This window comes from Pistacia vera, unplaced genomic scaffold (genome assembly GCF_008641045.1).
Source record: "Pistacia vera cultivar Batoury unplaced genomic scaffold, PisVer_v2 Contig451, whole genome shotgun sequence".
Taxonomy (NCBI): Eukaryota; Viridiplantae; Streptophyta; class Magnoliopsida; order Sapindales; family Anacardiaceae; genus Pistacia; species Pistacia vera.
Genome location: NW_022196281.1, coordinates 26083 through 38129, shown reverse-complemented (window position 1 = coordinate 38129; position 12047 = coordinate 26083). Strand labels below are relative to the sequence as shown.

The window sequence follows — 12047 nt, the reverse complement described above, 5'->3', positions numbered from 1 at the left end:
AAATTATACTGACATTTGTGCATATGATCGTAATCTACAAAACAAATATATCAATTAGTGAAATCCCAACAAATTATTTCCAATAATCCAATAATTTTTTACTCCCAAAATTTATCCATTACATACAACATGTTACATAAACAACATATGAAACTGCACAATATTTTGACGCACGTGCTAAACATTGTAAGCAACATAGCACATACTGTAACCGTTAAACCCCACAAACAAATCCACAGATCCAATCGTGCTCACGTGCAGATATCAGTTTCAGTCAACCAATTATAAAACGCATAATTACAATCGAAATTAAAAGGATTAATGAAAACAAAAAACAGTAATAACATAAATTATTTCTAATAAAATAAAAATGAGGAAAATTGCGCCTCGGGTGACTTGAAACCCGAGACGTAATTTGTAAATTGATTAACAAAGGAGTTTATGTCTAAAAATGTACAAATTACACTTAACACTTTCCATATGATAAGTCAATGAACTAATCAACAAAAGCAAACACAAATTAAAAGTACAACAAACCCCACGATTTACCTCTACAGTATAACCTAACATACATCAAGTGGATGACACGTGGAGATTAAAAAGGAAGCATTTGATCTCACATGGCCTGTTTGGTAAATATACATCATCACCAACAAACATAGCATAACATAAGCATAGCAAAGGCAAAGTAAAGTAGAGTACAGCTCCACCATATTTGGTTACACTCTTACTAAATTTAGTAGAGCCCTTCATCTTGCGTATCACACTCCCATACTTGGTAACACAGATCTAAGACCAACACACACCAAAACAACAACAAACACCTGTAATTGCTTTTTATTGTCACATTTATTCTAATCTATGCCTCGTCCACCAAACTATGAGTTTCAAGAATGGTGGAACAAGCAAAGAGACAATGGTCACGAACAGTGGTGGGTGGGTTTCGCAAAAAAACTGACGTGGGACAGATCTGGTGGTGTGGGATGGTTCACGGTGATGGGTGGTTGACGGTGAATGTGCGACAGATCTGGTGGTGTGGGGTGGTTCACGGTGGTGGGTGGTTGACGATGAATGTGCGACAGATCTGGTGGTGTGGGGTGGTTGACGGTGAATGTGCGACAGATCTGGTGGTGTGGGGTGGTTCACGGTGTGAAGAAAACTGAGAAAATGAAATACAAATGAGAGAGGAATAAAAGCTACAAACTGTAACGGCTAGTGAAGAAAAACTGAGAAAATTAAATACAAATGAGAGAGGAATAAAAGCTGCAAACTGTAACGGTCAAAAACCTGTCAGGATCGAATTTTCAAAGTGCTATTGTCTGAATAATAAGCCAAACACTATTGGAAAAATCGGTTTGAGAATATGAAAATAAATAATAAGCCAAACAAACCCATTATTATTTATATAAAATTGGGGCCTCTTTCATTTTTCCCCAAACCGTTTCGTCTCTTTTCTGGATTAAATTGTAAAAGAAAATGAACGTGAATAACACCAATTCCAATACAGGAAAAATGAAAACAAAACGTCAAATTTGTAAATCAACACAACCTTCATCATTTATAAAGCCAATTTCATCCATGTCGGGTGGATAAGTTTTTTCACTCAATCTCCAATCAACTCCTAATACAAATAAAGAAAAGAGAAATGCTCTCTCTCTCTCACACACACATATACACACATATATAAACCTAGTAAATGGGCCAACCGGGGTATAAGCCGAGTAACAATAAGTATGCGTTAAACGGGTACGAGTCAAACCGGTAAAAAATGTGAACGGATAAGGAAATGCATTACCTGTCTCCGGTCATGCGGGTACGATGGACCCGCAGGTCACCCATTTATTTTACTTTTAAAAATTTTTCCTCTCCAATTTTTTCTTTTTAAGTTTTTTTCTCCCATGTATTTCTTTATTATTTTTCATCTCCACATATTTCTCCTTCATCTTCGTCTTATTATTCTCTCTCTCTCTCTCTCTCTCTCCAATTCTTCTTGTCTTTTTCTCCCTCTCCACTTTTTCATATATTTTCTTCTTTAGTTTCTCTTCTTCTTCTCCCACTTTCTAATTCTTCTTCGTCTTTTTCTCCCTTTCCACCTTTTCATATTTCTTCTTCTTCAGTCGTCTTCTTCTTCTCCCTCACTCCAATTCTTCTTTGTCTTTTTCTCTCTCTCCACTTTTTTAGATTTCTTCTTCTTTAGTCTTCACCCTTCCAATTCTTCTTTGTCTTCTTCTTCTCCCTCTTTCCTTCTGAAAAGAGATTTAAGTTTTTTCCTTTCTCATTTTTTTTCTTTGGTTCTTTGTGTCTCATTTTCCATTTTCCCTTTTCTTTTATAAACTAAATATATCATAGATCTATAATCTCCATTGTCACCACTTGTGAGGGTAAGCATGTGTTGGCGCCATGGAAGGCTGCCGACGAACAGCAACAACTTCACAGCTTGATCCATGTCTTCTCTTGTTGCTTTGTGGGTTTATTTTTGTTGGTATGAATGTTGATTTGTGAGTTTTTCTTAGTTGATATTACTGATTTGTTGTGTGAGATTTAAAGAAATTGTTGATTTCTTCTTCTTCAATCGTCACTTTACCCTTGTTGAATTTTTTTTTTTTTTCAGGTACCCGCAGGCATCACCCGACCCACCCATTATTTTCATGCTGGGGCCGGTATGGGTAAACCTTGTACATGTAATTATTATGGTTGTCCGTACCCACCCGTTTTACCCGGGCACTCGTGGACTGGGGGTACAGGTCCAAGTTTGCCAAGTTTACACTTATACAACAAATCCATGTAATCCATTTTATATATTAATTTAACTTTTCACTTATCCAATCACACAATGTCATATGATTATACATCAATTAATTTGATAAACAATAATTTCTTTTAAAAAAATTAGCTTCCAGGTCTAACATCATACTACTTGCATTTCGAGATAAATATGAGTAGGGATGACAACTTGTCCTAAGAATGGGATTTAAGTTAAAATTTCTAGGACAAGGTGGGGATGTTCGAGGATAAAGTACTAAGAAAAGGAGTATCAAATACTCAAGTGACTCCTGTTGAAACGATAGTGAGAGTGATGACAATGAAACAGAATATAAGTTAGAAGCTACTGATGGTGATATCCAAAATGTTGCAGATGAGGTCGATGATTCATCGTTACATAAGGTAAGATATGGAGGATATAACGTTAAATATAACTGAATTAGAAAGTACAATAGACAGAAATCGACATGTCAGTGACGAATTCATTGATGATGATGCATGGGACGAAAGCGCAGAAAGTATTGGAGAATATGTAATGGAGTCTGAGGCTGAATTAGAATATGACAATAGAGTTGATTTCGAGATATATTTATCATCTGAATTGGAACCAACAAAGTAATTAAAAGAAATTGCACCATCATTTATAAATTTTATATCCTTTTAATAAATAGTATTCATGAACTAGTATGTATGTCTAGGGGTGTATATGAGCTAAGCCAAGTTGAATAGTGCTTGGTTCACAATCATTTCATCAGGTTCGAGTACGAGCTCGAGCCTGACGAGCAGGGAAAACCGAGATCGAGATCGAGATCAGCAATTCGTTGTGGCTCGCGAACAGTTTGTTTGGCTCGTGATTTGGTCAAGCTCAATTCGAGCTCGAGCCTAGCTCGTTAATTGCGCTTGATATGTAGACCATTTTATAGCTTAGGTAGGAGCTTGTTATAAGGCTCGGAATCGAGCTCATTTAAAAGCTTGTTTAAGGTTTTTATATACAGATTTGCAACTGAAATTGAAATCAAATTAACCAATCAAATTACATTTTCAACTGAATCCAAGTTGAGATATCCAGGATTACAGAATCCAGAGGAGAAACTTGTTGATTAATATTTTCAAGATTAAGGAGCCAGTACATATTTACATAATACATAATTACAAGGAGCCAGTACATAATTACATTTTAAGTTTGGGACTTTGTATTTATCTCATTCACATTCACAATACAATGGCCAAGCCAATTGCTTCCAAAGTCCAAACTAACATAAAATAAAATTTACACTAGCCATGATACAACCTATTGGCAAAGCAACACCAAATTTACAGCAGTTGAGCAGCTGCAACAGCCAGGTCACCTTTATCTTTCACCAGACTTTTACGCTTTGAACTTGTAGCAACAAAATATATACATCATTAGAATTATAGAATATCTAAATTTCAGGCCAACATATTCTGCCCAGCAAAGAGCAAAAGACCTTCCAGCAAAGTCTAGAATACCATATTCAAAAAACCTACAGCAACAATAAATACCCCTAATTAGAATTATAAAATATCTAAATTTCAGGATAAACATATTTTGCCCAACAAAGAGCAAAAGACCTTCCAGCAAANGTTCGGTCATATGGGTCGGGTCCACGGGTCAACTTGACCCATTTTTTATTTGGGTTATGGGTTGGGCCGGATAGGAATATAATGGGTTTGTGAGTATGGTTAACACTAAAACAAAACTAGCCTAGTGGTTATAGTACTGGGTTTCAACCATGGAGACTTGGGTTCAAGTTGCACCAACCACGCTGATTTGAAATTTTTTTTCAAAAGGAAGTAAATCAGGAAAAAACGACATGTCATTCATAAGGGTGGATAAAAAACGACATGTCGGTTTATGTCATCTTCAACCTCTAGTCGGGTCTGCAACTGGGTACTCGACCCGGAAATCAACCCATTCGAAACCCAAAACTTCAAAGAGGCATATCTAAGTCATTTTAACTCCATTTTTTATGATTCAAAAACCATTTTCTTCATAATTTCATAAGGAATTTAATGGTCTAATAATCATTACCAAAAAGACAACTTTTTATGTACAAAATTTGAAAAAATCAGAACTGCATTTGACAAACCAATAACATGCTTCAACATTACAGTATGAATTTCAAACAATATGAAACAAGGCTCTGATACCAATGTTGGAAATAAAATAGAATAACATATATCCTAACATAATCCCAAGATCATAGTCGCCATTGCAATCACATTTGTATATAAATGAACTACAATGAATCAACACAGCATAAATACCTCATTTCCTTATCTCTGAAGCAACAAAGATAATTTGGAAGAAAAACCACAAAATGTATTTCTGTTTTCCAAATTCTAAAGAGAGAGAGCATATTTTTTTTTTTTTTTTGTTTTTGAGAGTGACCGTGTATTACTAAAAGAAAGAACTTTTTCTTTATATGTAGCGGTTAGAGAGAAACTGCATTTGGCAGTTTCATTTCACACACGTCGCTTGGGGTAACCCATCATGGGTGTACCCTTATCCAATACAGCAAAGTCTAGAACTCCATACTAAAAAAACCTACAGCAACAATAAATACCCCTAATTAGAATTATAGAATATCTAAATTTCAGGACAAAACATATTTTGCCCAGCAAAGAGAAAAAGACCTTCCAGCAAAGTCTAGAACTCCATATTCAAAAAACCTGCAGCAATAATAAACACCCCTACTTAGAATTATAGAATATCTAAATTTCAGTACAAACATGTAAGTTAAAATTAAGTCTCCAGTTTAAAACTCAAGCCAACAATAATACATTAATACTTATACTTCATTACAATTCAATTAACAGAACAGTGAACAAGACAAATCATTATAACATTTTCCAAAATCTGAGTTCATAGATATCATCATAATCTTTATTTAATCTACTGAACTCCAAATAGAAGAATGGTTTTTAGTATCTTATCAGCAACCAAACCAATAGATAAACCCAGAAACAACAAGGGAACACAACAACAAGAAGGAAACACATCTTTTCTGCATAGTCTGCCCTCGATAAAAACATCACAAGTTCAACAATAACATCACATAAATAAACACTTCACAAGAATCACAACAATATCATCACAGCTTAGGTTCACAAGAACACTTAAAAAAACCAACCTTTATATTATGAAACATATCTCTTCTCCACCCTCTCAAACAACCAACATATCTTTACAAAAACCAATCTTTATATTAAAAAAACCTTGAAAATTTAGACAAAAGGGCAGTTGTAAATGACTTGTAAATTAAGAATAAAAACTGTTATATTATGAAATATAAATACATAAGTGATTGAGAGCTGATGTATTACCTCAGGATTCTAGCAAAAAAAAGCATTCAAGCTTCATAAGCTTCACTCGATTGGAAGCCGAATCTCCACTTGTTTTTGCTAATTACATCAAGGGAAAATATTAGTTTCAATTACAAAAATGAAAGCAACTACTAACTAGTAAGTGAAAATGCATAAATAATAATCACTCGTTACAATTTACACTTACTTTGTTCTTTCTCTGAACTCCATAGAATTGGCAACACCAATCACCTCCACAAAGGAGCACTTGTATTGTTTTTGGAGACAATAAGGCCCGATACGTTTCTATTACTCTACTACCAGCACTAAACGAGGCCTCCAAAGCCATTGTGGTTATAGGGATGGCTAGTATATCACGAGCCGTCCTAGACAAGATTTGATACTTCATTGTATTAACCTTCCACCACTCCAATGCTTCAAATTTCGTACAATCCCCCTCCGCAAACATGAAACAAACCTCTCCCAAACAACTATCTAACTTTGATTCCTCTAGTGGAATACTTTGAACCATTTCCATATGTTCTACAAACATTGCAAAACAAGACGCATTAGGTTATGTATGTTCATTACCCCGAGGAACCATTGCAGTTGGTTGTTCAATGTTTAGGGATTGAGATTGATAATCATCAACATACTCACGGTAAATTTGATACAACACATCTTTAACTTTGCTCTTATGTACTTGGGCATCAATCTCACCATACATTTTAGGTAAACAAAAGTCCAACACTACCATTTTACCCCTAAGATCTAGGGCAACCGCTACACACATCAACAAGTTGCATTCTCCCTAATACTTGTCAAATTTATGTTTCATTTCATAACCATATGTCAAATAAAATCATTTTCATCCATTGACTTATGATCTAGCATGACCTTAACCCGAAAAATCTCACTGAGATATAGATTTGTAGTTGGGTATTCACTCCCAGAAACAATATTAGTAATGGTACTTGTTGAGTTGTACAGAATCATGTTAGGATTAGGATGTTGAGTTGTATACTATCACATTAGAGATAAAGATCAAATTTACTAGGAATAGAATTACTTCATTTCCTTATTTTGTTGATTACTGGGTGTATATATAATTGTTGTACATTATTCACAATAATATTAAGAATTATCTCTTCTGATTTCACATGGTATCAGAGCAAAGAAATCAGACACCCTAAAATTTTTTTTCTTCTTTTCTGTTTTGGCAATTTTTTTTTTTTCCGGCGAAGTTCAAGGCAACCTCCATCTAGTGTTGACTTTGAAATCTAACAACACTAGCTTGTTCGTCTCTCTCTCACCGTCAAACCCTCAAAAGATCATTGTCGTTCGCTATCCCACATGTCTCCACGCGTTGATCATCTTTCCTACAGCTTCTTCTTTGGTGAGCATGACATCTCTCTACTAGCACCAATGGCCTCAGACAATGCCGACGAGTATAACCTTAGGTCTCATCACTGTCTGACACCTGCCACATCATCACCGTTGCCAGAAAACATCCTATGTCGTCGAAAATATATTTTTTTGCTGCCCAGATCAGTTTTCATCTCTATCATACATTAAACATGTCTACTGAAAGGTCTAGCTCTAAATCAGGTTCTGTTTCATTCTTCTCTCTTCCTCCAATCACAATTGAAAAGTTAATAGGTAGCTCTAATTATTCCTTCTAGGACGCTTCTGTTGAATTTGGACTATGGGACAAGGCTTGGCGGATCACTTAACTACTAAGGCCGAAGATATCAAAGAAGATAAGGCAGTTTGGGTAAAAAAGATAAGGCAGTTTGGGTAAAGACTGATACTTTATTATGTAGTTTATTATGGCAGACGAATGACCCTCCCCTTCACCCTATTTATAAAATATACAAAACTTGTTTTGAGATATGGCATCGGGCCAAATTACTTTATACAAATGATATCCAACGCTTATATTCTGTTGTGTCTAGTATGGTTACTCTCAAACAACAAGATATGGGTATGTCAAACTTCCTTGGCAGAACGGCTTCTCTTAAGGTATAATTTAATTTGTTATTGCTCGTCGGTAAGTCTATAGCAGAAGATCTGGCCCAACGAGACAATTTTTTCATGGTTCTTACTTTTGTTGTTATCAGCACTGATCTCACTTCAATACAAGATCAGATTCTGGCTAGTGCCACTATGCCATCTCTTGATGAAGTGTTTGCTTGATTACTTTGTGTCTCCTCTCCTGGTGTTGTGACAAGATCTCCCTTGGTTGACTTTTTAGTTTTGGCTTCTTAGACTCAGAACACTTATAAACGAGACCAGGGAGACCATGGTGGCAAGGGAGGTCGACCTAAGTGTGGCTGCTATAATTGATGGGGACATACTAGGGAGAAATGCTACAAGTTGCATGGTCGCCCTCCTTGAGCCTCTAATGTTGTTTAGACTGATCACTTTTATCAACATTCAGCCGTCCTTGACTCTCACTTGTGCTGATTATGAAGAATATCTCAAGTATCAAGCAAATAAGCAGTCTTCCTCATCTGTTGCCTCTATCACTCACTCGTGTAATTCAGTTGCATGCCTCACTCAGTCTTCCCCTATAGAGCCTTGGGTACTTGATTTTTGTGCTTCTAATCATATTTTTGGTAACCCTCATTTACTTTCTCACATTACTACTGCTATAACTCTGTCTTCTGTCTTTTGTCACTATGGCTAATAGGTCCAAAACAATTGTTAAAGCAGTGGGCCGTGCACATCCACTTTCATCCTTGGCCTTAGACTCTGTTCTTTATATTCCTAATTGTGCTTTTAATCTTATGTCTGTCAGTGAACTTACACGGTCTTTAAATTGTTCTATCACTTTTGATAATGCTTCTGTTGTTATATAAGACCGAGAAAAGGGACAGATGATTGGCGTAGGACATGAGCACAGGGCCTTTACCATCTCAATTTGCCTTTTGCCTCTATTGCATCCATTGTTTCAGAATCTCTGATTCTCCTTCATAATCGTTTGGGCCATCCTAGTTTATTGAAGCTTCAGAAGATGGTTCCAAGTCTATCTAATTTATCATCTTTCAGTTGTGAGTCGTGTCAACTTGGGAAACATTCTTGTAGTTCATTTCCCAAGCTTGTCAATAAATGGGTTGCGTCCATTTTGAGTTAGTTCATTCAGATGTGTGGGGTCCTTGTTGTGTTTCGTCTATTTTGAGTTTTTAGTATTTTGTTACATTTATTGATGACTATTCTCGTTGCACCTGGTTATTTTTAATGAAAAGCTCGTTTTGAATTATTTTCCACACTTGAATCCTTTTGTACTGAAATTAAGACTCAATTTAATACTAATATTTGTGTGTTGCAGAGTGATAATGCTCGTGAATACTTTTCTGCCTCCTTTACAAAATTCATGTCCTCCTAGGGATTCCTCCATCAGTCATCTTGTGCTTATACCCCATAACAAAATGGGGTTGCTAAGCGTAAGAGTAGACATCTCATTGAAACTTCCTACACTTTGCTTTTACATAATTAGGTTCCTTTCCAGTTTTGGGTAGATGTTGTGCTGACAGTTTGTTTCTTGATCAATCGGATGCCTTCTTCTCTCTTACAAAACAAGGTACCTCATTCTATTTTGTTCCCTGACTAGTTTTTTACTCTTCCTCCCTATGTCTTTGGTTGCACTTATTTTGCCCATGTCTTCTCCCTTGGTCAAGATAAACTGTCTGCCAAGTCTAGCAAATGTATTTTCTTGGGTTATTCGCTTCTTCAAAAAGGTTATAAGTGTTACTGTCCCACATTAAATCGATATTTAATATCTGTTGATGTTACATTTTTTTAGTCTTCTCCTTTCTTCTCTTCATCTCCACCAGAATGTGCCTCTATAACTGCAATCCTCCCCGTACCTTACATTGCTCCCCTTTCTAGTCAATCATCTGCATCTGTCCCTTCTCATAGTTTTCTTCACCTACAGGAGTGTTCCCTCCTGTAGATGATGCTCTTATTCCTCTTACAGGTATTGACATTATCATTGACCCTGTTTTTTAGGCTTTTGTTACAAGTCTTGCTCTAGATTCCTCTCATGCCGCGATCCTACTCCTGATGATTAGTTTCTGATTGCCATTCGTAAAGGTATATAGTCCACTCGCAATTCTCACCCAATTTATAATTTCCTTAGTTATCATTAATTATCTTTACCATATTTGGTTTTGCGTCCACAATTTCGTCTATGTTTGTTCCTTCCAATAATCATGAGGCGTTAACCGATCCCAAGTGGCGTCATGCAATGGTTGAAGAGATGATTGCTTTGCATAATAATAACACTTGGGAATTGGTTCATTTGCCTCTAGGGCAGTCGACTATTGGTTGTCATTGGATTTATACTGTCAAAGTTGGTCCGAATGGGGAGGTTGACCGCTTAAAAACTTGTCTAGTAGCCAAAGGGTACATTCAAACTTATGGGTTGGATTATTATAACACTTTTTCTCCTGTGGTGAAGATGTCTTATGTCTGCTTGTTCTTATCTATGGCTACCATTTAACTATGGCCTCTGTACCAACTGGACATTAAGAATGCATTTCTGCATGGTGAGCTTCAAGAAGAGATACATATAGAGCAACCGCCTGGTTTTTTGCTCAGAGGGAGTCTACCTAAGTTTGTAAACTTCGTCGCTCACTATATAGCTTGAAGCAATGTCCTCGTGCCTGGTTTGGCTGTTTTAGTACTGTCATCCGAGAGTTTGCTATGGTGCAGTGTGAATCTGATCATTCGGTCTTCTATAAACATATATCACTAGAGCAATGCATCTATCTGGTTGTCTATGTCGATGATATTGTCATTACAGGAAGTGATCAAGATGGTATTGAGTAGTTGAAGAAACACTTGTTTAGCCACTTTCAAACCAAAGATTTGGGGCTACTTAGATACTTCCTTGGTATAGAAGTTACTCAATCTAGCTTTGGTATTGTTATCTCTCAAAGAAAGTATACACTAGATATTCTAGAAGATACAGGGATGTCAGATTGCAAACCCATAAACTCTCATATGGATCCTAATTCAAAACTTTCACCTGGACAGGGGGATCCTTTGGCTGATCCTGGAAGATACTGAAGACTGGTTGGTAAGCTTAATTATCTCACCATCACATGACCCGATGTATCCTTCTTTGTCAATGTCGTAAGTCAGTTCTTACAGTCTCCATGTGATAGTCATTAGGATGCAGTTGTTCGAATTCTAAGGTATATAAGGTGCACCCGGTAAAGGTTTGTTATATGAAAACATGAGTTATACACAACACAGGTTGTTAGGTATTCTGATGCTAATTGGGCAGGTGCTCTGTCTGATAGACGCTCCACTTCAGGATTTTGTGTTCTTATTGGGGGAAACCTTGTATCTTGGAAGAGTAAGAAGCAAGATGTTGTTGCTAGATCGAGTGCAGAGGCAGAATATCATGCAATGGCCTTAGCGACTTATGAACTCATTTGGTTGAAGCAACTAATTTAAGAAGTGAAATTTGCAGAAGTATCACAAATGAAGTTACATTGTGATAATCAAGTCGCTCTCCATATTGCCTCTAATTCGGTGTTTCACGAGAGGACTAAACATATAGAAATTGATTATCATTTTATTCGGGAGAAAATTTTGCCCAGTTGTATTATTACTAGTCATGTCAACTCAAACAACCAACTAGCGGATATTCTCACTAAATCACTCAGGGGTCCTCGTATTAGTTTTATTTGTAGTAAGCTTGGTGCATATGATCTATATGCTCCAACTTAAGGGGGAGTGTTGAGTTGTATAGAATCATGTTAGGATTAGGATGTTGAGTTGTACACTATCACATTAGAGATAAGGATCAGATTTATTAGGAATATAATTATTTCATTTCCATATTTTGCTGATTACTGGGTGTCTGTATAATTGTTGTACATTATTCACAATAATATTAAGAATTAACTCTTTTGATTTCATAGTACTAAACACCCCCAACACTT

The 12047-nt window shown here is 36.3% G+C and overlaps 1 protein-coding gene across 1 annotated transcript; it reads left to right on the top strand.

Moving 5' to 3' along the window:
• Positions 1-8392: 8392 nt before the first annotated feature.
• LOC116144677 lies at positions 8393-11556 on the top strand. Its single transcript, XM_031430127.1, has 2 exons — positions 8393-8674; positions 11353-11556. Exons 1-2 carry the CDS (start codon positions 8393-8395, stop codon positions 11554-11556), a joined length of 486 nt encoding a protein of 161 aa, XP_031285987.1.
• Positions 11557-12047: the final 491 nt, after the last annotated feature.